The 25,857-nt window shown below is 40.6% G+C and overlaps 1 protein-coding gene across 2 annotated transcripts in view; it reads left to right on the forward strand.

The window, feature by feature from the left end:
• Window positions 1-25,857, forward strand: part of THSD7B (thrombospondin type 1 domain containing 7B) — a 299,199-nt gene that overhangs the window by 159,724 nt on the left and 113,618 nt on the right. For both annotated transcript variants that reach the window (XM_066553613.1, XM_066553614.1), the window contains exons 9-13: window positions 2,170-2,361; window positions 5,783-6,017; window positions 7,698-7,813; window positions 13,465-13,597; window positions 14,594-14,697. In XM_066553613.1, the coding sequence (XP_066409710.1) occupies window positions 2,170-2,361; window positions 5,783-6,017; window positions 7,698-7,813; window positions 13,465-13,597; window positions 14,594-14,697 (780 nt within the window). The remainder of the gene's footprint in view (window positions 1-2,169; window positions 2,362-5,782; window positions 6,018-7,697; window positions 7,814-13,464; window positions 13,598-14,593; window positions 14,698-25,857) is intronic.

Here is a 25,857-nt window from a genome sequence, read left to right on the forward strand (position 1 = left end):
TTTTAAAAGTCTGATTAAATCAGTGGAGAGGCTCTCTTGGCTTTCAACAAGTAGTTCTTCTCTGATGCTTAGATCTGTAGCACAGTCTGATTGGTGGGAAAAAAATTGGCTGAATTCAGAATTTGGTCAACATCATGGCACTGTCTGGCCATAAAATCCTGATGTAGCAGATAACCTGAGCTGTGGATGGAGGGGTGGGGCTTGTGCTTTCAGGGCCAATGTCCCACCTCATCCTGCCTGGTTCTGAAACCTGTCCCTGGCTGTCCTGTCAGTGATGGGAGAGGAGGACAGGTGTTTCACCCTGCTTCACCAAAGCATGTAATCTCTTGGTGCTCCTGTACCACTGACTCCTAAACCAGCCTGCCCTGGCCACCCTGCGTTTCCTGCTGCCCTGCAGACAAGCTGTCAAACCTTAGCAGGGATTTGATACTTAGGTGACTTGGGAAGACAGCTGGAATAAGCCTAACAGGTTTATTTGCTGTTTTCACATTGTTTTTTTTTCTGAAGGTAGTTTTCAGCATTAGGTGAGCATCCAAAGCAGCAGTGGTGATACAGAGGCTGCTCAAAGTGGATTCAGCTCGATTTTCCTTGGGATGCCAATTGCAGCACCGATGGTTGGGGGCTCTGTGTAGGGGGGTGGCACACTGAGTCTTTCCAGGTGAGCACAAAGGAAAGGGAGTATAAAACCAAAGTATTTTTAACCATATCTTGCAGTCTGATTGCTTGCTGGATCTGCTGTTCCTTCTCATAATACGCTTGAAAAGTTTTATCTGTGCCTCGAGGGTGATGAGCCTGTCTTCATTTAGGGATGCAACTGCAGATAATAGCACTGTGCTCTTGACAGCTTTATGTGCTCACAGCCTGCCTCTCTTATTTACTCACTTGTAGATGTGGGCTCTTGTAAAAGCAGCTCAGTTTTCTCCCCTCCCAGTTATAATTGCTTCCTGGGCTGCCTTGTTACAGAGCCTGTTCCTGAAGTGTGAGGTGAAAGAGGCACTTTCTGCTGTTATAATTTTTTTTTAATGTATAATTAAGGTTGGATAGTCATTATGTTTTTTTTCCCTAGGTTCATAATTAAAGAAACCTTGAAGGAGAGGTTTGTAACTATTATAGGGGCAAAGGAGGAGGTAACATGTGATGGGACCCTTTTGTTTATAAACAGTTGAGCTTCTAGAAATTTCAGATGTAGCTGAAGTTTCTTGAGGATCCAGAAGTGCTAAGTATTTGAACAGTGTAGCAAAGTCAGTCATGACTGTTCATCACTTAAAACACATTTGTAAGACATTAGGTGTAATTCAGTACTAAAAGAGTTATATTTTATGAATTTTTATGGATTATAATGTCCTTGTAAATTCTATGTAATTACTCAGATTTCTTATTTTAAAAAATAGCTTGTTTTCCTTTCTAAAAACAATAGTTCCCTGTGTTGTATTCCACATGACATCCCTCATGTGCCTTCTTTTGGTGCTCATTCTGGCAGTAGTTCTTTTGGTTGGAAGTTTTCCCCACCGTCCTTGTTGAAAGGGCTTTTGGAAAGATGCTTCTCATCAAGATGCCTGCTGTGGTCCAGGTCTCTTGATTCATCTGCAGCAGAAAGTATTTCTCTCTTGGATGGTGGTAGCACAATAGATTCATAATTTTAGATCTCCTAGCTTTTGGGTGAGAGGCAAGAGTCAGAAATAAGATTGGCTCATTTTGGTGAGGCTGAAGGGGAAGGACCAAAACTTCTCTGGCCTACAGGAAAAAGAAATCTGACTTCTTTGGGGACCTGCACAATTTGTACTGTGGAAAATAAGTCCCGTAGGTAGAGATTGCTTGAAAATATGGGGCAATTATCATTAGTTCTGTTGAGATATTACAGCCTTCTATTGATGAAGTTATCTCATTCCTTTTGCTTACCTGCTTCAGAGAGTGGACTGCAGCCAAGATGTCACACACTGAGCTTCAAACATGTGGGTTTTTTTCTTCTTTGCTTTCCTGAATAAATTTTTAAGATAGTTGTTCAGGTATTACACTTTGCAGCCTGAAGCCTCAGCCCATGCTGTTCTGTAGCATAGTCCTCCACGGGCAGGTGGACGTGTGACATCAAGTCAGTCTGTTTGGAGCAGGCTGTGGGTATTGAACCAGGCTGTGCCTCCCTCCATGTCTGTCTTGTTTCATTTGCTCCAGGTGAAGAAGTTCCACATCACCTCTGCTCAGAGCTTCCCCATCCTGAGGTGGTGGCTTGTGAAGTCCCTTGTGCCAGGGACTGTGTGCTCAGCGAGTGGTCCCCGTGGTCCCCCTGCTCCCACTCCTGCTCCAGCAAAAACGCCGAGGGCACTCAGAGCAGGAGCAGGTCCATCGTGGCCCTTCCGGCTGAGGGTGAGTGCTGAACATTTCTGGATAATCATTGTTCCTTCAATGCTTTGACTTCCTTTCCTGAGCCAAGAGCTAATCCCAGTTCCTCAGGACTCGGGGATAATACTGAATGCTTGTCTCTGCCGAGAGACTAAGAGATCCTGATGGGCTGGAGTTCATGTGTCACTTGGAGAAATTCTGTCACTGTTCAAAACTATTTACTTCAGCCTCTGAATTGCTGTCTGTTGAGGGCCTGTCTGGGTGTGAATTTGGTTCTGGAGAGCTTCATCCTCTACCAGTAAAATTGCTGCATGACAGAATTGTCATGCAAGTGTCTTTATATGGGAACTTATCAGTAATGATTTAAAAGCAGTGAGCTGTGGAAAATGAGAAAATGGAAAAGGATCTTGCTTATTTATATTTTTTTTTCATGTAACAGCTGGAAAGTGTTGACCTGCTTGTTGTAGTAAGTAACTAGCTCTTGATAAATACATGTCATTTCTTCTTGATCTTCATGGACATATAATGTATCTGTTTTTTTGCATATTAACATCAGTGATACAGCCATTTAAACAAACCTTTTTGTATTAGGAGTGTAGTCTTCTAATTCAGTTACACATATGGTAATTAATTTATGTGTTGTTTTATCTCACAGGATTTGGAAGGTCTTGGATCAAGTGCATAAAAATTCATAAAATGTGAAGAGGTCCAACAGACTAAAGCCTTGTTGACACAAAATACTTGCTAGTGCCAAAACTAGGTGCAGTTAATGCAGCAGCAAAACACTTTTAGATGCAAATCTAGTCCAGGACAAGTTCTGTTAAATGCTATTTTGTAAATTATAATTAAAGCCACCCACTGTTTCTAGGCTAATGTAAGGACTTGATCTTGCAAACCCTTACTCATGTGAAAGTCTTCACATAAACATCCTCATAAACACTTGTGAAGAAAATTGGGACCTTCAGGATGAAAATAATTGTTGATTGAATGATAATAACTACTACTAAAAAAGTATGAGGTAGAGAATAATTAAAATGAAAATACAATTAGTCTCATATTTTCCATGGAAATAATTAATCCAAATAACAGATAAAACATGGAATTACAACAGTGAAATGATGAAGGAGTGAATTCTGGAAGTACAGAAGCACAATCATCTTAGCCTGAAAGGCACTAGCCTAAAAATGGTGTACTCTGAATACTTGAAGTTTCTCTGAATTGAATACTTGAAATTTCTCAGAAAGGAATAATTAACTATTAAAATCAAACTCCCTGACTTTTTCTGTGCATCGTTAGCAATGGTGTTATGATTTGCTGTGCAGAGTCACACATCTGTGTTCAGATAGTGACTGAAATTTGGGAGAGTGGAAGTGGAGTTAATACCATTATTATTATACCATATAACTGCAATGTTAAGGCAATTTTTAATTACCTGCTTTCTCTACCTTTTTCATACCCAGCTCACACCTGACTTCTACAGAGCTCTAGTACCTTTGCAAGGGCCATTTTGTTTGTCCTCTGTCATTGGAGGAAGTGTCAGCTGTGGCTCTACTATTGAAGGACTTACGGAAATTTTGGGTCGTTTTCTCCAAGCTCTTTACCTGCTCCCAGAATATGATAACCAGGAAGCTGTTGATGAAACCTGAGGGACTTGATTTCAATCAGGTTTTAAAAGATAATTCTTTACACAGCAAGTCTGAAACTTGGTGCAAGAGGATATAATGGAGCAGACACTCCCAGCAGGTGTAAAATGAATTCTAGGAACTGCTGAACATCATAAATAATCTTTAAATGGCTACTGGAATGGCTAGGCAAGGGCATGTTGTCCTGCTTTCTTTGTACAAAAGTTAATGATGAAATGCAGAAAGTGGCCAGACCCTTTTGCTCTTTATAAAAACATCATCTCCTACTTGCAATGTTGCAGGCAAGTTTGGATAAGACATTTTTTTATATGCTAAGTTAAATCAGCCTTGTTTAGGAGAACTTCATTAACGTATTGTAACTAACATAGTATAAAAAAAAAGCCACCCTAATTTTTCCCTGGAAAGTTCAAAATTTGAGTTGGAAATGTTCTTTAGTTTTGCTTTTTTTTTTTTTTCCTTACAAATGGATCAGGCATTTTGCCATTTGCTTGTTACAATTTTTTATTTTTAAGATGGGTTTCAAACACACAAGAAAAAGTACTGGTTTGTGTTTTTCCTGCCAAGTCAGATTCTTCAGAAATAAGCTGCCTGGGACATTTTCTACTCCATTATCGTTCTAAACATTTCTGAGGCTGAACTCTGTGTGGAACAGTCCATTTTCATGAAAAGATGAATGGTAATGTGACATGATTATCCAGTGGATTAGGTAGTTTGTCTCTTTTTCTTTTCTCACTGCTGTTCATTGTGGCCATTTGGGGCCTTACCTTTTTTCAGGAGGGTCAGTCCTGCAAGGCAGTAGGCATCCCTTTGACATCCCTTCATCTCCTGTTGATTTTAGTAGGGTGTAAGTCTGCTCTGAACCTTGTGGTATCTGTCTCCAGCACTTCAGCTCTTTCAAAACCTCCAGCACTTTGGCTGTGTCCCAAGTTAGCTGGGTCCTCCCTCCTGGAGGAGAATGGTTTTGATTTTGGTAATTTTTTCTTCTTTCTTCCTAAAATGACAATGCTTACTGTTAAATTTCACTGCATTACTCCATAGCTTTTGAGCTAGGATCATCTGCTTTTATGGATAAATTCAGGCTGCTGGCTGGAGTGTTACAGCTTCTGGGGAGGCTTCTCAAACTCCTGTACTTTGGGACTTTGTCACCAATTGCTGCTGACAAAGTGCAGCAGTTTAGCAAAATCTTTGGACATGAGTTTGAAGGATGGTCCTTCAAAGAAGTGAAGGCTTCATGCTCAAAATGTGTCTTTCAAGTTTTCCCCTTCCTTGATTTGAAGATGTGGGTTTCATTTGATGCATCCTGCTGTTATTACAGTTCAGCTTCCTCTGCTGCTCAAATCCTTAAGGCAACACGTGAATAGAGTCCAAATATGAGAGAGAGATGTTCCTTCTTGGGAGATTAGCAAGGAGAATGAGCATAAAAATAATGCTTAATTTGTCTTTAAACCTGATTGCATGTTTGCTGAGTGATACTGGCATTTAAATGGAATTAACTTGGCTGTGTGTAGGAGTTATTGATAAAGTAACTCAGAAATACACTTTGCCTGTTTTTGTTTCCATTATGCATTGGAATACAATTTTATGCAAGGCTAGTTTAATGAGGAAACAATATTTTAGAAGGTTGTTATTGCAGCCATAAAGGTCAACAGCTTTATTTAAGCTTTATTTTTATTTTTCTTTATGGGGGCGGGGGGGGAAGAGAAGGTGTTGTGCAAACCTGACTTTTTAAAAAAAATTTTCTGCATCTTCCTTTTGCCACGTGTTGTGAGATGAGGATGTGGTGTTCTCTTGACCCTTTGTAGGTGGAAAAGGCTGTCCCCCTGAGCGAGCCCTGCAGGAGCAGCGTGCCTGCAACGAGCACCCGTGTGTGCATTTCTTCTGGGAGGTGTCCCCCTGGACCTCCTGCTCCGAGGACGTGCTGGGCACTGCCCTCAATGCCACCTCCAGCTGGAACGGGGACCCCACCTGTGGGGTGGGCATTCAGACCAGGAAAGTCTTCTGCAGGAAGAGCAGCTCTGGCCAGGTCACTCCCAAAAGGTATTTGAAGAAAGCTTGGTAGTGTTTTTTTATAATATACATGATGTATAAACGCATTTTCAGCAAGTGTGTGAACTCTGCAGCATTGAAATAATTTCATTTCAGGACTAGCTCTCCAGGTACTACTCCATCACTGTTGTAACAGGTAAAGAAACCAAATATCCAGCCCATTTGAACTTTCCATGAAAATGGAGGCAAAAAGCATGCTTTCAGTGGTGGAGATTTTTTACTGTAGCTCCTGTGACTCTAATTTACAGTTTTCGGCAAATACTTTCCCTGAAGGACAGGTGTGAGGAAAATATGAAATACTTTTGAATATAATGTTCAGCAACTCCTTATAAGCAGTGCTCTAATCAAATAGAAAAAGTAAATAGATTTTGCATTATATTTACACTCCAATAAGGCAGTACCATATGTGTGATCTATATTGCTCACTTGGTTTATATAACTTTCATAATGTGATAGCAACACAGCAAAATTACGTATTCTGCAGTAGAAATACCCCAAATTTTGCTTTGCTTTACTAAATGAGGAAAATAAGTAGCACAGATGTTTTCCTTAATATCGAAAAATCAAGACATTGCTAATTATTTTTGCACCATTAATGAGTCTAGAGACTTAGAACTGAGTTTCCTTTCCTACTGTAACTCTCAAAACAATGCTGTTTGTGTAAGCACTGTGCTGATTTCAGTAAAGTTAATTAACATTCTTGAGGTTAATGGGGTTAATTAAATAAAAGGAAAGAAATCTGGTATTTGTGTATGTCTCAAATGCATTGATAAGCTTGAACTTTACCTAATTAAACATATTATTTGTAGAGTTATGTAATGTCTAAAATAGTTGTTTGCCCCCTCCACTCTTGAGGTGGTATAAGAGGAAATGGAACTGAAGGGCATAAGTTAACACTTAAGTAGCTGAATCATGGTTTTAACATTTTTTTTTTCTTGTATGGATTAATGGCACATTCCCCCTTCAAATGGGATCATTTTGGGTTGCATGCATTACCAAGTATTGTTGAGTGATCTTTTTAATAAAAATTAATAAGGAGTAAGAAAAAGAGTAATTCCCTTCCTGTTTGCCCACTTGATCTGCAAGATCTGACAGATCCCATAAAATTGTCCCTTTTCTGCTCTTCAAGTCCTCATATATTAACTGTGTCTGAGACTTTTATTAGAATGTGTATGACATGTTTTCCATGTAGGAGTTAAAAATGAATGAAGAAAATCACAGAGCTCTTTGTACTTTATTGCACTTGAAACTATTTTTGTGTTCCTTGGAGGTTGAAAGTTGAGGAATATGTCATCAGCCCTTACAGACAGGTGGTTTGAAGGCTGTTGCATGTTGTGCTAAAACAGGACTACTTTATAAACATAACTACTCACTTTCTTTGGTAATAAATACATTTTTTTTACTCCCATGAGCTTTGTGGTTTTGATGTCACAAACAGAGCTACATTTAGCCTGTAGTCATCAAGCCAAGCTCCCAATTTTTTAAAAATATTTTTTTTTTAATCATTGAAACTTAATAAATTCAGCTGAGTTATGTGAGTGAAAAAAAAATAAGGCTTGCTTTGGCCAGGAGTGGTGTCTTTGATATAGCAGTGTGCTCACAGCCCTGTGAAAGTCTTAGGAATGGAATCTTTCTCCATAGTTTTAAGTTTTTATTGTGTTTTATCCGCAGGTGTCCGGAGTCCATCCGGCCCGAGGCCGTGCGGCCGTGTCTCCTGCCCTGCAGGAAGGACTGTGTTGTGACACTGTTCAGTGAGTGGACACCCTGCCCCACATCCTGTCAGCCTGGTAAGCCTTAAAGAAGTCACAATTTGGGGGGAAAATTAGAGCATTGGCCTAGAGACATGTGGCAGATGAAGTTCACACCAGTCCAGTAATTTTTAGGGCATTCATCTGTGTGAATTTTGGACCTGAGGACTTTGGACCTTGACTTTTGAGTTGATGTTCTTTGGCAGGTGGGATCCTTGTGAGCAGCTTTGGAGATGTGAATTCTCTTTGCCTGGAAAAAATTCTTTCTGGGTTTCTGCCTTCAGAGTCACAGCTCCAAGGCCCCTGTGCTGAGTGGCTGCACATGGAATTGTGCATTGCATATTACAATTACATATCTAATGTAATTTTCTCAACCAGCCTGGATGTATTTACAGGGGTGTGCAAGTACCTCCTGTGCTTTGTGGTTTTTCAAGGGCCAAACATCTTTGATCTTGTTGGTTAACTTTGAGGCATGAGTGTACAACAAAGTTTCTTTATAATCATCTAGTGTTGGGTTTTCTGATGAATTTGTGTTTCATTAATTGTTCAGATGAAAGTCTGCTCAGTTATCAGAATACTTCATTATTGTTGGTAGTTTCCTTGCCCTTCAAAGATTATCAGTGGATGCTTGTTATATTTTACAGGAAAATGAGTTGCTTTCTAAAACAGTGAATCCTGTTTTAATTAGCAATTTATTTTTAGACTTTAAATGAGCTGCCTATGAAGGAGTAGAATAAATTACCTGGTAAATTACTTTGTTTATTAAATAATAGTCTACAATTAAAATGAGAAGAAATTAATTATTTAACCTCCTTGGCAGTGTTATCATTTTAATATAATTCTAAATTAAAACTTCTTAGATGAGGGAGTTTGTTTTTTGCTAAATCTGTTATTGATACGGCTGCATTGCAAGATTTTTTTTTTAAATTTGCATTGCACAATTAAAACCACAGCATGATAATGAAATTTCAAAGCCACTATACATATGTGAATTGTGAGGGGTGTTGTGGTTTTTTTAATAGAAAAGTTGTATTTAATGAAAGCAATATACAGATGGTGAATTACTAATCAGATCAAGCAGGAACAGGTATTGCCTGGCAGATTTAAAATTAATTGTGTACCAGCATAAGATCAGAACTTAGACAAACATGGAATCACTAAATCAGCTTTACACAGAACTTCCCCAGTTGAGCTGTTTGTAGTTTATCTGAGGAAATACATCCAAGTTTAGCATCTCACAATAAAAAAAGCTGACATTTTCCCTACATTTAAATGTCATCAGACCACAGTCTGTCTTCTGGCAGAAGATTGTCTGCTGCCTCAGGAGAGCAGACAGCACTGAACTCAGGGCAGTGACAGATGGGTGGACAACATAATTCACAAAGGAAGTGCCACTGAGTCCCAGCACCTGTTGGGGAGGCAGGAGCAGGGAGGCTGTTGCAAGTCATTGATTCTCTGCCATTTCAGATACTTACAGGTGGCAACTGTCTACTGCAGTCTTCTGTAATGTATCTGTTTTACCTGGGCTTTGAGGATGGATTGAAAACAGAATCAAAGAAACAGTAAGGTGGCTTCAGGATATGAAAGTGGTTTGAATGAGCAGAAGGTGGATTTTCCTCTGTCACTTGCTTTCCTGGGGGTGAAGGTGGCCTGGAGAGGCAGCTGCTTTCAGCATGGATGAGGTACTCCCTGGTCTGTCAGCATAGATTTAAAACAGGGAGATTAAAAAAGCAAACAACTAACAATAAATAACATTTTTCATCTTCCTTCTGAAAATAGATGGTACCTGTAAGTACCTCTTCTCTTCTGGGCATTGGCTGTCCAGGAGGAAGGTTAGAAATTTCAGTTACTTAATTCTCTAAACAAGTTTACATGAAATGTTAGATATTAACTGTCTTATTTTTTCCCATGCCTTAAATCAGATTTGAAATGAGATGGGGTAAAAGTGGATAAAATGCATGGTGTGCCACAATAACAAATTCCAACAACCTCTGCCTTATGTCAAACAGTCCATGATCTGCCACTTTCAATCCTCATAAACAGAAAACAGAACTGGTCAAAGTGGAAGACTTAAGAGCTTTTATCTCTACAAAGGTATTGGAGACGGCACTGATTTTGGTGACTAAAATCCCAGAAAATCTCAGAAAATTTGTCCTTTTTTTTTTTGTGTGTGAGCAGAGTCTCATGTTGACCAGACTCTGGCTTTCCATCTGCTCAGGATCAGAGTGGGAAGCTGGATGTTTTCTGTGGAAGCTGGACCTGATACAGCACAGTTCCAGGAGTGAAAAGGGATTTTGTCTCTCACCTGAGAATGGTGGTGCAGCTCTGTGAGCCCTGGGGGTGAAAGACAGAGGAAGGAAGGATGCAAGCTCCAGGGAGGAGTAAGAGTGGCTTGGTAGGAGTTGTGTGGCTCTGTAAAGGAGGAGAATGGAGGCTGGTGGCACAGGAGGGAGGAGTAGAAGCAGAGGTAAAGAACCCCTGAAATTCTCAAACAGCATTATCTGAGTTGCAAAGTCAAGGACAGAGAAGTTAAGATGGTCCTGAGATCCTGAGGCTTGGCTTTTTTTCAGGAGGGCAAACAGTCATAGCCATGCTGGAAATCAGTTTGGCTTTAAAAGGACAGTCCTCCACAGTGCTAATACTCTGGAAAAATCAGGCTGTAGCAATTTTAACTGAAATATAAAAATTATGCTCATTAACATTTATAAGGAATGCTATAGAAAAGCCAGTGTGGAAATTCAATTTTGAAAATGGGGTTTGAGTAAGGTGCAATAAATGTTGAGGATAATTTAGTTTCTTGAGGTGGAGAAAATGACTGTGGGAAGCTCATTTAGATTTGGTACTGATTAATAGGAAGGAAATGGGTAAGATTCAAATGGTGGTAGATAATTTGAATGAAAATCATCACAAAGTGAGAGAGTTCATGATTCTTGGAAAGGAAGGATGGCAATATCAACAAAACATTAGGAAAAAAAATAGAGACTTCAGCAAACTGCAGGAATTGGTATCTGTACCTCTTGGAACTTGTTCTATGCAGACAGGAGTACAGAAGACCTGGAAGCTCCAAGAAAGCCTCTCCCAGGGGCTGAAGCCCTCCTGGACTGTAATTCCTATTCTGAAACTGTGCTAATAGCAAGCCAGTAGCACTGGGGAGCAATGTGTAGGTCTGTATGTGATTTGCAAGTTCCAGGTTCAAACCATGAAGAGGAGCACCACACACATCTAAAGAAGCTCTTTTTTGTCTTACTATCAGAGCTGTTCAGGATCTTGTTTCCTTTTGGATTCTCATATTGTTTCACAAAGATTAGAATCAAGAATGCAAACTAAGCTAGAGGATATTAGACAGTGAAAATTGCATAAATGGATTAAAAATAAGGGGGAACTGAATGAAATGTGCATTTTGAGAAATGGGGAAGTACAACATGGGGAATGTGCAGTTGTTGCTGTTGTTTCCTGTCTGCAGCTAGCAGAAAAGGAGTGTTTCCAATGAGTAGCTGTTCCCATGTCTTTGGGGTTGTGTGGATAAGAAGGAAGTAGTAAAGTAATGCCAGAGCATCAAGTGACTCTCTCATGGGTGAGAAATTAAGTCTTAAAAAACTAAAACTCAGTCATAACAAGGCAGACCAAACCAAAACCGTCCCTCTCACCTCTGCTCCTCCAAAAAGAAAGGTCAAGAAAATTGTAGATTACTCACTCAAGCTTCGTTATGTAGAAAGCCACAAGAACAAGGTATTACTCAAGATATAAACATTTCAAGAATCAGATTGTAATAAACTGGCCAGTAAGGATTTATTGAGCACAAACTGTGCCCAATAAATTTAATCTCCTCTTTTTTTGACAGAGTAGCTGTTCTAATTAAGGGAAGTGGTAGATTTTTTGACACAATAAACCTTTATCAGGAAGCTGAGGAACAGTGGCTTAAATTAAATCACTCTTAAATGGGTACTCAGCTGCTTGAAAAATCTCACAGTGCATATAACAGTGAAAATAGTCTGTGTCTCCTTACTGCCTGTTGTAGTGTATTGATACACATGATAAGGTCCTGTGAGCCTTCTCTCCAAGATGAAGAGCCCCAGCTTTCCTGGTCTGACTCTGTGTGTCAAGTGCTCTGCTCCTAAATAGTCTTTGTGGCCTCAGGCACCTCTGGAGATGCAATGGACTACAAAATGAATGGAAGTCAGCAGTTAGAAATGCTGAAACTCACACCAGGCTTGTCAAATTCCTTGGCATGTTGTATGTGAGACCCCTGAGGGGTCACTGTACTGTGCCCTGGGGAGGCTGCATGTCCTTGGGCACAGTGTAAAAGTGAACGAGAGGGAATTGAATTGGACCTACAAAGCTGGGTTTGCTTAGTTTAGAGAGGGGAACACTTAGAATGGATGCAGGCCCTTGCAATTTTGTAAATGTTATGCATTAGGTGACAGAGATAAACTCTTTTCTTCATGTAGTGGACAGAAGATAAAAAAGTTTAATTTCCAGGAGTGATGGTGTTAGATTAGATTTTAAGAAAAGGCTCTTTGTGAGGCTTTACAGGCCGCAGATCAGGCTGTGAAAGGAGACTGTAGGAAGCTGTAGAGCTGCCTCAGGTAGTGGCTGTGAAAGCAGCAGGAGAGGATCTCTCTGGATGTGCTTTTCCTGCAGCAGGGCAGCAGCTGTGCTGAGCAGCCTCCTGCCAGTCCAGTGTCCCTTTGCAGTGATCTCACAGGGGTGGCACATGTGCCAGTGGAAGCTTGTATGACTTGGTATTTTTAAAGTCAACATTTTTCTTGGATCTGTGCTTGTGCTTTGTGTTCATGGTGTGACTTCTAAGTTTTCCTTCTATTCTACTATATTGTAATTTTGCTGCTGCAGCTTTGCTCTTATTCTAAGCTGGAAAAATGATAGTCATAGTGGGCTTATTTGCCCACTATGCTTTCCTCTTTCAGACATATTTGATGAAGTCCATTATTTAAAGCTTTTTACATGGTCTGTAGCATCCATTAAGAAGTTCTCCTGAGGTCCCTTTTTACTTTTCTAGCACCTGTTTTTGAAGTGTGAGTACAGTACCCAGAGAATGCCATATGCAGTGGTTAAACCAGCTCTCAGTTTGCTCTTACCACTTACACAGCCAAGGATTGTGTTTGCTTTAGCTGTAGAGACAAATAGATAAATCTTGTTCTTGTCTTTCCTGCTGCATTCTGTGCATGGATTTTGTGAACTGTGTTCCTAGATGGATTGGTCTTGCATCAACTCAGGTTAAGTAGGGAGTTAGCCTCTGTTGGTTGCAATGGTTTTCCCATCAGGAAGTTATCATCTCTGATTTCTAGAGCCATAAAGATGGGTTACTGGTAGCAGCCTGAGACCCCCAGAATGTGTTCTCAGAAACAAAACCTTCCTTTATGACAGTTTGTTTCTTTGGCTTTTATTCTTTTTCCAGTTAAGGTGTTTATTTTCTTATTTATTTATTGTCTTACTTGATTTGGTGTTCTGATAAAAAGATGTTTTTTGATGCATTTCTTAGGCTGATGATTTATCATCCTTCCAGCTGCTGTCCTGCTGAACCACTGGTAATTTTAAAGGGACAAATGTTAGAGTGCTCATAGTTTCAAAATATAAATGAAATACAGAGCATGTTTCTAACCAAGGCAGCTAAATCATTAACTTGGGATGACAGCTGTGTCTGAAAGACAACTTTTTTTTTTACTTTACAGGCAATGCTACTGCAGTTAAGCAGTCCCGGTACAGGATTATCCTTCAGGATTCTGCCAATGGGGGACAGCCATGTCCAGACACCTTGTATGAGGAAAGAGAATGTGAAGATGTTCCCATCTGTCCAGTGTATAGGTAAAAACTGTTAGCTTGGAATCTGTCTCTAGTGGGTGTCCCCTTCTCCAGAAATGACTCTTGTCCTGCACAATTTTCACCAGAAAATAACACAATTTTGGAAAGTGCAGAGTTTAAAACAAATGCTGTACTTTGCAAAATGTGTAAAAGTAGAGCTCAAGCTGGAGATTTCAGTAGATCCGGAATCATCAGAACAAGCACCAACAGACATAGCTCCTAGAAATAGTAACCTCAGGGTCTGATGTGTGTAAGGAAGCTGTTACTGGGAACTCCCCCCTCATTGTGTCTAAAAATCAATGTAAGCTATTTTGGGACCACAAGCTCTAGAGTGCCTGAATCATAATTGCATGGTTATTGCAGAAACTCTTGTCTTTTCCCCTGGTACTCTCACTCCAGTGAATAGTACACACTTAAAAAGTTCTGATTAGACAAATAATACTATAGAGCAGTTACTCACTGCTCTTCATTAAGATTCTGTGGCCCATCTGTTGTGCAATGTTAGTAAATAGAAAAGCATTATATCTTTGCATATGAATCTCCAGCCTGCACATCCCATGGAAGATGGTCCTGGAGCAGAGTGTGGAGCTGAAGGGAGTGCCAGGCAGGAGACACAATGCTCTGCTCTGCCTGATGCCATGGGAAGCTGCTTCCCATGGCTCACCCACCTGTGAGCATGGAAAGCAGACTGGGAACAACATCAGCTGTATGAGAGCAGGAGGAGAGCCTGGTGACAAAGCCCACTGGAGACTGGAGCTATTTACTGTGTATCTTACCTAACTTTGAAACATGCCCTGCAAGATGAGAAAGGGGAACGTTGTTCGACAAGGATGTGACTTCCTAGAGGGTGAACCTGGCATCTGAAATCCAGCTCCCGGTGCTTGTGTCAGGAGTAACTACAGCTTTGTGACTCCAAATGATTGGTAACTGGAGTTTCTGCTGAGATTTGTTCCCTGTTTTCCAGTTTGAAGTGCTTCATTGTTGGCTGTTCTGCTGCAGGTGGAAGAGCCAGCGCTGGAGCCCCTGTGTGCTGGTGCCAGCCTCAGTGCGCCAGGGCCCGCCGGGGCAGAGCGAGGCGTGCGGGCACGGCCTGCAGTCCAGGGGTAAGAGTCTCCATCCTGCCCCCAGAGCTAGAGGTGCTGCACATGGCATTTAACTCTTTGCTCTTTTGCAGTAGGTAATTTGGAAACTAACTGAAATACTTTACTGTTCTGGTTCAGGGCAAATTTGGGAGAGAATTCTTAGAGGGGCTTTTCTAGGAAAGCAGATTAAATCGGACCCTCCCCTCAACCAGTCCGGGAGAAAAATACTTCTTTTCTACTCTAATTCTTTGGAGAAAAGTGGAAAAAAACTGTTTATTAAACAATAAAACCCAAACAATATTAATCAATAAAACTCCTTGCTGCTCTAAAAGAGGTGACAAACTGAGAAAGTCCCCTCCCCGGGCTGCAGTTCAGCTCACTCGGTCTCTGATCAGTCCCTCTGGTGCTGGAAATGCCGCGGCCCAGGCCCGGCCCGGTGGCCACAGGTGGAGCTGCCGGTGCTCTGCTGGTGTTCAGGCCAGAGCAGGTTTAAACAGGTCTAAAGAAAAGGGAAAAAGGAAAAAAAACCTACAGTCTAGGGAACTTCTTTGCTTCAGCTAGCTAAACTAACTAACAGCAAAGGAGAGCTCTGTCCTGCTGTCTGTCCATCCGCAGACAACACAGGCCAGGAGCAGGAATGTGGAGGAGTGATTACAGTGCCTGAAAACAAACTGCAGCTTCTTCTCTCCCCCCTTCACTCTCTGGAACAAGTCTTAAAGGTGCAAAACTTATTATTCATCGTAAACAGAACAAGATGATTGGGGAAAAAAGCATCATATAGTCACAACCTAGGACATTTATGAAATAAAGTGTTGGGAACTGCTTCCATTATAGAATTGTTCTGCTGTTCTGGGCATTAAAGTACCACTAACACAATAGCTTGGAGTCTAGGAGGAGGTCTACACTTGATGTTCAAATATCTTAACCTGCTTTTCTGCCTAAAGCTGAAGTGTGTGAGCTTTAAATGAATTATCTATAGGCCTTTATGAAGTAATCCATTCTTTGTGCTAAAAATGGAAAAGATAATTTCCTCATAATTTTGAATTTTACTAATGATTTGCCTGAGGCCTGATTTTCATTAAGACTGTTGAAGAAGTTCAGCATGGGTAAAGGCTTTGGGCTCCTGCCCTTGGCATAATTAAGCACTTAGAAATTAGTGGTCCCATTGTCTGAACAGAAGTGTTGAGAAGAATGTTCAGAGTATGCATCAGTCTGTAGTGGTGCCTGCAGATGGCTGGAGATGTGGTTGTTATCAGTCTCCTGGGAAATACAATGAAACCTTTAACAAAAGATTATTTTTATTGAAAAAAAATTGCTATACAGGTATTCTAACTGAGGAAACTTGACATAATAATTTACTCCTTCACAAAGGTAGAAGCTATTCTTTAAAGATGAAATGAATTTCTTATATAATTTGGAAACAAAGGAAAAGAAAGAAAAGCCCTGACAGTATGTGGGATGTATCTGAAAGAAGAAATGTGTTTTAAACTAACACTCAAAGGAGTAAATATCTTTAACTAGGTTTTGACCACAAGCCTTTCCACAAGGTTTTCAAATCTGTAAATTGTATTGTTCAGCCTGTGTGAAGGGATGGTAATCTTGATGTTCTAGTAGGTGCATGAACTTTGTGTTAATCTTACTCTGACAGAAGTATAATAGAAGAGTATCACGCTTACTTTTACTGTGTGGAGAGCCCTCCAGTAATTTCCTAGGCTATGTTCTGTTCTAGGGTAATTGTGAAAAACCTACCTGGGTGAGATTAAGCAAAAATAGTTTCAGTGCCACATAAACTTTTTTGTAATTAAAATCTGTGGCTTTTGTAACAGCTTCAGTTTTCATAATTACATGTAGTGATAGAACCACTCTGCTGGGTATTATTGAAGATGAGTGGGGTCTCAGAAAAAGGAGATCTCAGATGAAACCCATGGAAGAAGATTTTTAAAGATATTTTGTATGAACAGGAGGAGTGATCGCCACAGAGAAGGCAGCTGAAACCCAGCTGCTAACTCTGACCATACTCTGTCTGGAAAAGAAGCTGCTGGGTTTTCAGCAGTTCTGTATCTTATCTGTGGAAGTTTAGTAAGGGAAACTTTCATAAAGGTTTTGTTAATACCTTTCCTTGCTGATACTTGAGCTCCTCAGGAGTGTGCAGAGGTGCTCTGTGTTTTCAGGGGCACCCCTTTAGGCAGGGGAGATGTTTGCTTACATGCCTTGCAGGGGCTCTTCAGCTTGTAAACCTCAGTACTGGAGGACTTCTGATCCTGTCATTCTTCACTGGAAGGGGGTTTTGGACATATTTGTGAATTACCATGTGAGGTGAGGCTGGGGATTTGGGTTTATTCAGCCTGGAAGAGTGTCTAGTGTGGAGTTCACATATGAGATGGAACCACACTTCCCAGAGATGCACAGTGATTTAACAGAAGACAAGTCACAGGCTGGAGTGAGAGGAACTCCCAAGTTGCCCAGAGAGACTGTAGATAGCTTGGAGATACTGAACACTCAACAAAAAAAGGTCTTGAGCAGGCCTTTATAACTTGGAGATTGACCCTGCTTAGAGCAGGCACTGGATCCTCAGAGGCCCCTTCTGTCCTAAATTACCTTGTATGATACTGTGAGTCTGTGGGTGTTTTCAGGGGAATCTGGGCCATGACTAGAAGAATCCCAGGTGTAAGAGATAGTTACTGCCTTCCTGCAATATTCAGGCATCCTGTGAATGAGCTTGCATTCGAGATATCACCACCACTCCACACAGTAATTGCATTACATAAAGTACAGCATCTTTAGGCAGTAAGTGCTTCTCCAAAGAGTATTCATATGAATTTGGCTGGTTCCTTTTTGCTGTGTGACAGCAATTACCCTTTTACTTCTGAAGATAATCAGTCTCACTGTTCCTTGGAGCATCCGTGTTTTAGATTTTTTTTTTTCTCTCCATACCCTGTCGTATAAAAAAGAGGATTTTAGTTTTCAGTGACTGTCATATCTAGCCAATTATATAAGAACATAGAATTCATATAAATTATTTCTAAAGAAAAAAAAAAGTGTGTGTTTATGTGTACCTATTTAGGACAATGACTGTACTGATGGAAAATGAGGTTTGAAATGACTTTCAAGCTCTGTTCTTTCTCTTGGCTAGATTCTGAGATAGATACTTAGAGATCCTGTTCCATGAGCTTTTTCACTGAAATTGCATGTAAACGTACTGCATAATATGCAGAAGGTATCAGAGTTTGTCTGTGAATAATAAGCAGAATAGCCAAGGAGATGACAGCTGTCTGAAGCTGCAGTTTTTTATGGTTTTATCTTGGAAAGATATTACACTAATTACAATAGCCTTTCATTTTTTATGTCAGCTTCAATGGACTAAGTTATTCAGCAAGCAGTGCCATAGGAAAGAGAAAGGTAGCCTTTAAAACTAATAAATATAGTTGTTATTTAAACTTAGTTGAGGCATGATTGGCAAAAAGCCCCCAAGACAGGGCACTCAAATAAAACAGGGTGAGGATTTTGCTCGACACTTACATAAGACAACGTTACTATCAGTAAATGAGGAGCTCTGCAAGCTTTTGTGTTGCTGTGCAGCTGTCATTTGCCTCCACCAGGGACTAATTTACTAGGAGGTGTCAAGATTGTGAGAAAAGGTCCCACACAGGGGTGAGGGCAATCCCAAGCAGAAATACAGGCTGGGTGAAGCATGGATTGAGAGCAGCCCTGGGAAGAAGGACTTGGGAGTGTTGGTTGATGAGAAGCTCAGAGATGGCAATGTGCACCTGAAGCCCAGAACACCCAACTTTGTCCTGGGCTGCATCCAAAGCAATGTGGGCAGCAGATGAGGGAGGAGATTCTGCCCCTCTGCCCCACTCTGAGACCCCACTTGGAGCTCTGCATCCAGCTCTGGGGTCCTTGACATAGGAAAGATGTGGAAAGGTCCAGGGGAGATCACAGAGATGCTCAGAAGACTCAAGAACCTCTGCTATGAAGGCAGGCTGAGAGCTGAGGTTGTTCAGCCTGGAGAAGGCTCCAGGGAGATGTTGGAGCCCCTTACAGTGCCCTGAAGGGGCTTCAAGAGAGCTGGAGAGGGTGTGGAGTGATAGGGCAAGGGGGAATGGCTTTAAGCTGACAAAAAGTAGAGTTGGAAGAAAGTCTTACCTTCGAGAGTGGTTAGGCCGTGACACAGGATGTCCAGAGAAGCTGTGGATGCCTCCTTCTCTGAAGTGTTCAGGGATCAACCCTGGGATAGTGGAAGGTGTCCTTGCCCATGGCAGGGGTGAAATGAGATGAGCTGGATGGTTTCCAGTTCAGACCATTCCATGGTTTCATGAGAATTGCTTCTTCTTCAGGTGCTGTTTGGTGACTTCCCTTGTTTTGGATATTTGTGATGGAGGATCCTTCAGGAATGACCTCTCGTTTCAGGGCTGACATGAAGAGCTACCTGGGACACACACAGTTTTTGGGAAAAAATGTGTTGCTCATTACAAGGGATTGTTCAGGTTTAATTAGTGGATGGAAAGCCTGTTTTAAGCAAGTGTCTTTGAAGGTTGCTTCAAACACCATTGGTGATGTAAACAGACAGGTATTAAAGAGCAGGTCTAATGAGACTGCTTTAAAAACTGGTCCTGGAAATACACTGGCAACATGATTATGAAAAAACGAGTTACTTTCCAAAAGCAAGGAGAAGCTGCAGCAATGGGAAATGCCATGTCTTATTTCTCCTGCTTCTGCCACTTTGCTTTGATTCATTTGGAGTGTTTCACCATATTTCCCCCTGTTAATAAGACAGTAAGTCCTTCTCAGAGCTGTAGCTCCCCATCTCAAGAATACAGAAATGCTGTGACACAGAGCAGGAAATATTTTTAGAGATAGTTTATTGATATATGTACAGGAAAACAACAATGCAGACTCACCAATGCAGTAATAAGAAGCTATTCCTTAGCTTTGGAGAACAGAACTCTCCCTGTCTCACCGGAGGTCACGGGGTGGATCAATCCTGGACAGCCCCATTGAGCATCTCTGGGGTGTATTTCTTGTGGTTGCTCTACTGTCAGACCACACAGGATGTATTTCCTTTCCTGCTTTAGCTGGGTTGTAAATTCACACCACATGGATTTTGCTAAGATGGTTAGTGTTAAATATAATCTGTTACAGTTGAAAAGTTGATGTATGAATTGACAGTGAAAACGTGGGATGCAGGCAGCACCAGACTTGGGCAATTTAAGATTCCTGTCTCCTTCATTGCAGATTTCTGGCTCTTGCTCTGGAGCTTTCTGATAGCTGTAGGGACATTGCAGACCAGACTGGTTTTAGGCTGATTCAGACCAAGAGAAAATAATCATAAGAAAAAAATGGTAACAATCTGCTGTCTAAGTTTCCTGAGTGTGTCTAAATACACTGATAGTTCCAGTGAAGTCTTATATAAAACTTAGGCAGTACTATGATCACAAGTCTAATAGTGACCAAGTTAATGCATCATATTAAGCAAGATGAAAGGATGAGTTTAGATATAGCCTGTTAAGATTGTATCTACAGAAATATTTCAAACAGGCATCCTTTAGCTGTATTATCTCATGTATTATCCACCAGTAACTCAGTATAATAGCCATATATACTCTTGTTGTTTCTCCTGCAATTATTTTATGGTAACCTCTTTATAATGAGATATGCCATCAAAAAAGCATCACTGTTACTATTTTTTTTTTTGTTCATAAGATAAGTCACCCAACAGTTCTTATTTTCTGTTTTGTAGATAGTTAATATAACTGCTGATTAGCTAAATGAACACATAAATGTGATTTGAGTTGCAGAATGCTTTTGCAAAGAATTACCAATTTCAGGAGGTACATATTAGAATCTTGTGACAATTTACAGGCTGAAGGCAATGTGATAACCTGAAGTTTATAAGGAATCCAATTATGACAGTAAACGTGGCAGAGACTCAACTGCTTCAATTTTCTGGTGATGTTTTTGAGCAGGACTCTTGGTGCAGTCCTGTGTCAATCTGTCCAGCTGACAGCAGCTTACCTGTCATCAGCAGCTCCCTCCAGTATTAGGGAGCAGGTAGGGCAGGTAGGACAATGGCACCATGAGCCTTATTCTGAGGGATGCTGGGTGTTCATTTGTTGATCACTGTTTTTCCTGGTGGTTCTGGTCTAGGGTGTAACAGGTGTTACAGGGACACAAACAGAGCTGAACTTGAGTGGTCCCAGCCAGAGTCCTGGTCTGGAAGACACCTGCCTGGCAGCTGGTGGCATTGGGAACAAATAATTGAGGGGAAAAATAGTTACCAGTCAGGAGCTGAGTCTTGTTTGTGATAGATTTGAAAAGAACGTGAAGCAGAGTTTGTCTAGGATGGCACTGAGGCTCAGGAAGGATATTGCCTTTCCAGAATGAAGTATCTTGGTCTCTTTATCAGCCATGCCTGCCCAGGGCTTCACCAACACTTTACAGATATAATTACTCTACATCATATTGCAAATTCATGAAGATGTGTTTGCCTAATTTTCCTCTTCTTGTTGATAATGCAATTTTTAGCTTAAAAACACATGGAAAGTACCAGGGGGGTAAGAAACAGCCAAACCAGAATTGATTCACTGTTCTTGTTTTTTGATAATTTGATTTCTTTCCTTGACAAGGCAGTGGGCTGGAGGTCAGGCAATAAGGTAAGGGAAAAGCAGCACAGATAATATTCCTTAACTTCAGGAAGACATTGAGTCCAGTCCCACATGAAACCCTCCCATGTGCAGTACCAAAGTATGACCTAGAGAAATGCAGGGTGAGGTGGTTGTGAGCTTGTTGAAAAAGACCAATCCAAGCTCTGTTATCAGCTATTTGCTGTCAGTCAGGAAGGCTGTTTCAGATGGCTTCTGATCAGATCCTGACAGCTTCCCACGGGGCACGCGCACCCTGGGCTGCCATCAGTGCTGTCACTAACAGTGTGGATGATGAACTAGAGAGCACATCTGTAACACATCTGGGTAGCTGCAAATTGTGAGTACTTTGAAGGGCAGACCAGAAATACATGTTGGGTAAATTTGAGCATGCTCTGAAATCAGAAAAGTGAAATTTTCGTTAAAGAAAAATGCAGCCCTTGCACTGTAGAAAGGTGGGCAGCAGTACTGTAGAGGAAAGTCTGGAATTCAGACTTATATCTGCCATTATCCTGTGGTGAAAAAACACCCATCATAAAATTATGTTTTGCTTACATTTTCCTTTGTATCTCCATCTCCAAGCTCCTGAAATTTATTCTTCTGTTGCATAAAACAGAATCTATTTTATAGGCAATCCTCCCTTTTATTTTTGTTCCATAACACCTTCTGCCACTATAAGTAATGACAAAGAGTTGAGGTCAGGTAAAAACACCAGAACTTTCTCTTGAGTAATTCCAATTCCTGGTTTGCCAATAGATTCAGAATAGATTAGAAACCTTTTTTTTCGAAATATCCAAATTTCATTAACAGAAAGAAATTAAGTATTTAGGAGTCTACCTCTGGTGAATAGTACTGAACAAATTAAAATCTCTTGAGCTTAATGAAACTTTACCCTTGGTTTTGCATTTAAAACTAATCTTCATTCCCAGTGAAGTGTGTATATCTGCACACAGGAGATGGAGAGAATGATCACTACAGTATGGATGTGGGATTACATGAGTCCAGATTGCTTGTGTCAGATTTCTGTCAGTTTACATATAAGCTTTGATCTGTTTTTAACTGTAGATTTGATAATAGATTTGCTTCATGCAGAAACGTGTGTCAGTGTTTCACAAAGGGGGAAACAAGGAAAAATTGAGTAGAAGACAAAATGCTGTACTGATATCATGCATGCCTATATGTATGCATTCTTAGCCTTCCCTGCACCAGTGGAATGAGGAAGATATCCTCTCCCAGAGAGATTTTCCATGGGATTAATTTCAGTTTTGTAGCATTAGAATTGGCTGGGAGCAGGAGGGGAGGGGAGGTGAGGGTACAGATGAGGCTATGTGAGGTATAGTGGACCAATCTCTCTGAGCATTTTGGCTGCCTTTGATATTCCTGTAGTTTAATTTATGAGAAATAAAATCACCTGTTTTCATAGAAATCAGCCTGGGCCAATTTCTTAAAACCTGGTGCTGTGGCAGAGGTGTCTATGCTAATGTGCATGGCTGGAATCTGCAACTGGGCACTGCAGTGGGACATGGAAATTTGTCCTCACATTGTATTACATCCCACTGATCTTCCAGGTAATATGTTCTCCTAGATCAATTTTTCTTTCTTTGGGTGTGAGTTGATAGGACAAGGGGAAGAAAGATTGATACTGGTTTGCCAGTGACAGGTTATTCACAGAAGAGTGATGGTGGACTGCCCTCCTGTTTTTAATGGGGGATGTCAGCAGGCATCAGAGGACACTTAAAACTATATTTCAGCCTGGGTCTGCCCAGCTTCCACCTCAGGTACAGCTGCTCTAAGAGTATTTCATAGGCAGGGGGAGAATTGGCAAGACATTACTTTATAGACGTGAACTAATAGCAGGAGAGACTCTGAGTCATTTCTGTCACTGTAGCCTTATGCCAGCAACATAAAAATTGAGGAGACTCTTAGAGAATTTGTCCTGACAGCAATCTACAGTGCAGCATTTTATCCAAAGGCAACTCAATGATCTGTAGACTTTCCGTAAAATAAAGATGATGAAGACTGCGTCAGATAAATTACATGTATTTGATTTCTTTCAAAACCAGGACGGTATATTCTACTCTGCAGAAGGGAATGAGCAGGCTCTCTAGCTTAACTATATATCTGAAAAACAAAACAAATATCAGCCTCTTAGTGCCACACAGAGCATTTGTTTTCTGGGGGAAAGGAATAAAAAGCCTTAATCAAGTAGAACAGTCTTTTGAAGCCAGAAGGCACGAACCCTGAAAATGTACACTAAGGGCATGTTATATAGAGGGATTGTTAGAAGATCAAAATAATGAGAAGTAAAGGAGAAGGACATCAAAGCTTGCCAGGCTGTGTATTTCTGCCTTGATTAGGAGGAAGGAGGGAAGAAGGGGGGAAAAAGGGTTTTAGATCAATAGGAAGTGGCCCAGTCACCTCAGACAGCACCATACAAATGTGTACAATTTACAGGAATTGCTGGAGCATCTCAGTCATAAAAGTCCCACAGGATCTGACAGGGCTCACACCATATTTAACAGGCACAGAGGGAGAGAGTTGAGATCATCTTATCTGAAGGAAACTCTTTTTTTAAATGTAAGGGTAGATAGATTTTCATTTTGTCTTTCATCCCTCTGATTAAGTTCAGCTCTCTTTGGTCCTCCCAAGATTTCTTTTATCTAGTGTGGAGTCTGTATGATCTAAGCAACTATCGTTGGTTGGCAAAAGTCGTTTTTGGGGTCCTTTTTTAAATGATGGATTGTCATTAAACAGAGTATAGTAGATGAAAGAGGTCCAAGGAGATCCAAACTGTGCCGAGACTTACTCAGGAGGATGAAAGGCATAATGAGAGACATAATGAAGAGCAATCTCTCCCTCAAACTGGAGACAGGCCCTCTCAATTATGGCTTGTTTTTACCACTAGCTTCCAGTGATTTAAAATCCTAGTTATGAGCAGTTGATTCAGACTTTGCACAAAAATCCTGGGAAATTAGTATTCTGTGAGCAGTAGGCCTGGGTGGTGACACGTCATGGCTTGTGCAGAGCATGTTACAGACTAGAACAGCAATCTCTTCTGTGGCCAAGGGTGGGTTGTAAACAGACCTGTTCACAGAGTCTTCTGTGTGCTCTTTATCAGAAATACAGAAGCCATTTCATCCTAAAACTGTTTTCTTCACTTAGAGCCTGAAACATGAAGGTTTCTAATCCTTAATATTTTAAATGAGATCATTTTTGTTGCTGGTTTTTGGCCCCTGTGTGTGTCTGGCATACCTCAGTTCAATGGGGTAACCCTGCAGTGAGCAAACTATTGAAATTTCTTGATGATTTTCAATTCAATTGAATCATCTTTTGTTCTTGAGGCATTTGTGTCCTGGTTGGTCTCCCTTTTTGTTTGCTATTTTATATAACACTTTCACATCCCTCTTGTTCACCTCTCCATGTGGAGGCAGGCTCATTCAGTACTGATTTAGATCTACTTTTGCTTTTATAAAATTTTAATTTCCTGTATGTCACAGTTGTGCTGTTTACAACTCCAAAGACAATTCATGCCAAAGCTGCTGTGGTTCATAGGGAAATTGTTAAAAATTCATCTGAACTGAGCAGGATAAGATCCAGGTTCTCTTGAAAATGGCCTTAAGGAGAACTTTTTTTCAAATAGACATTTTGAATAGAAAAGCTTGAAGCATTACCAAAAATAAGCAAGTTTATTAAAAAGCTTTTATACTACTAGCTGTCAGGAAAACACTAGAGATGTTACTTTCACAGTTTTTAGCCAAATAATTTCTTTCTTGTCCATAATGGTCTCAGTCAAGTGGCTTATCAGCTTGTGAGACATTCCAGAGCCACTAATTGGAGGAATGAAGACCAGTTGTTTATACTTACAGTATGGTAGAACCAAAGGGGTTTAATTTGAGATATAGACAATACTGGGTTGAAATGTTGATCCTGTTTAAATCAATGAAACATTCAAGGACTCTGTCAATTGTTTTGACTTCCCCCTCTTACCTCCTGGGAAAAAAACAAAACAACAAACCCAAACAAGTAAACAACCTCCCCTCCAAAAAACCCTGAACAAAAACCCAAACCAGCAAACAGAAAAACAAATCAACAAACAAACCCAACTGTTGGTGAAAGGAAAATAGGGATGTTGAAAGGAATGCAGAGTTTGATTTATAGCATATATTGTTCATTGTCAGACTCCCGAGGTTTGACCTGTCTGGGGAATTTCCTTCAGAGGAACACGATAAAAGTCTCAGTTTGCATTTTCCCTTTTTCTGCACTACTTAGAAAGCACTTCTTAATGGAAATTATTGAATAAAGTTTCTTTCAATAATTAAGAACTAATACTCACCATGAATATTAGCATTCTAAGTGGCAGAGCTCATCAATATGGCTTACCATAAATCTTCAAGCACAAGATTTTTTGAAGTGTCATGCCACAAAGGTGTAAAAGGAATCCTGATGTCATGTTTGTTGACTCTGAATTTGTATATTCATGTTACTCCAATTGCTTTATGTCTGCAGTAGAGGTTTTAGACATGAGTTTTCAATTTCAGAA

This window comes from Molothrus aeneus, chromosome 7 (assembly GCF_037042795.1).
Source record: "Molothrus aeneus isolate 106 chromosome 7, BPBGC_Maene_1.0, whole genome shotgun sequence".
Lineage (NCBI taxonomy): Eukaryota > Metazoa > Chordata > Aves > Passeriformes > Icteridae > Molothrus > Molothrus aeneus.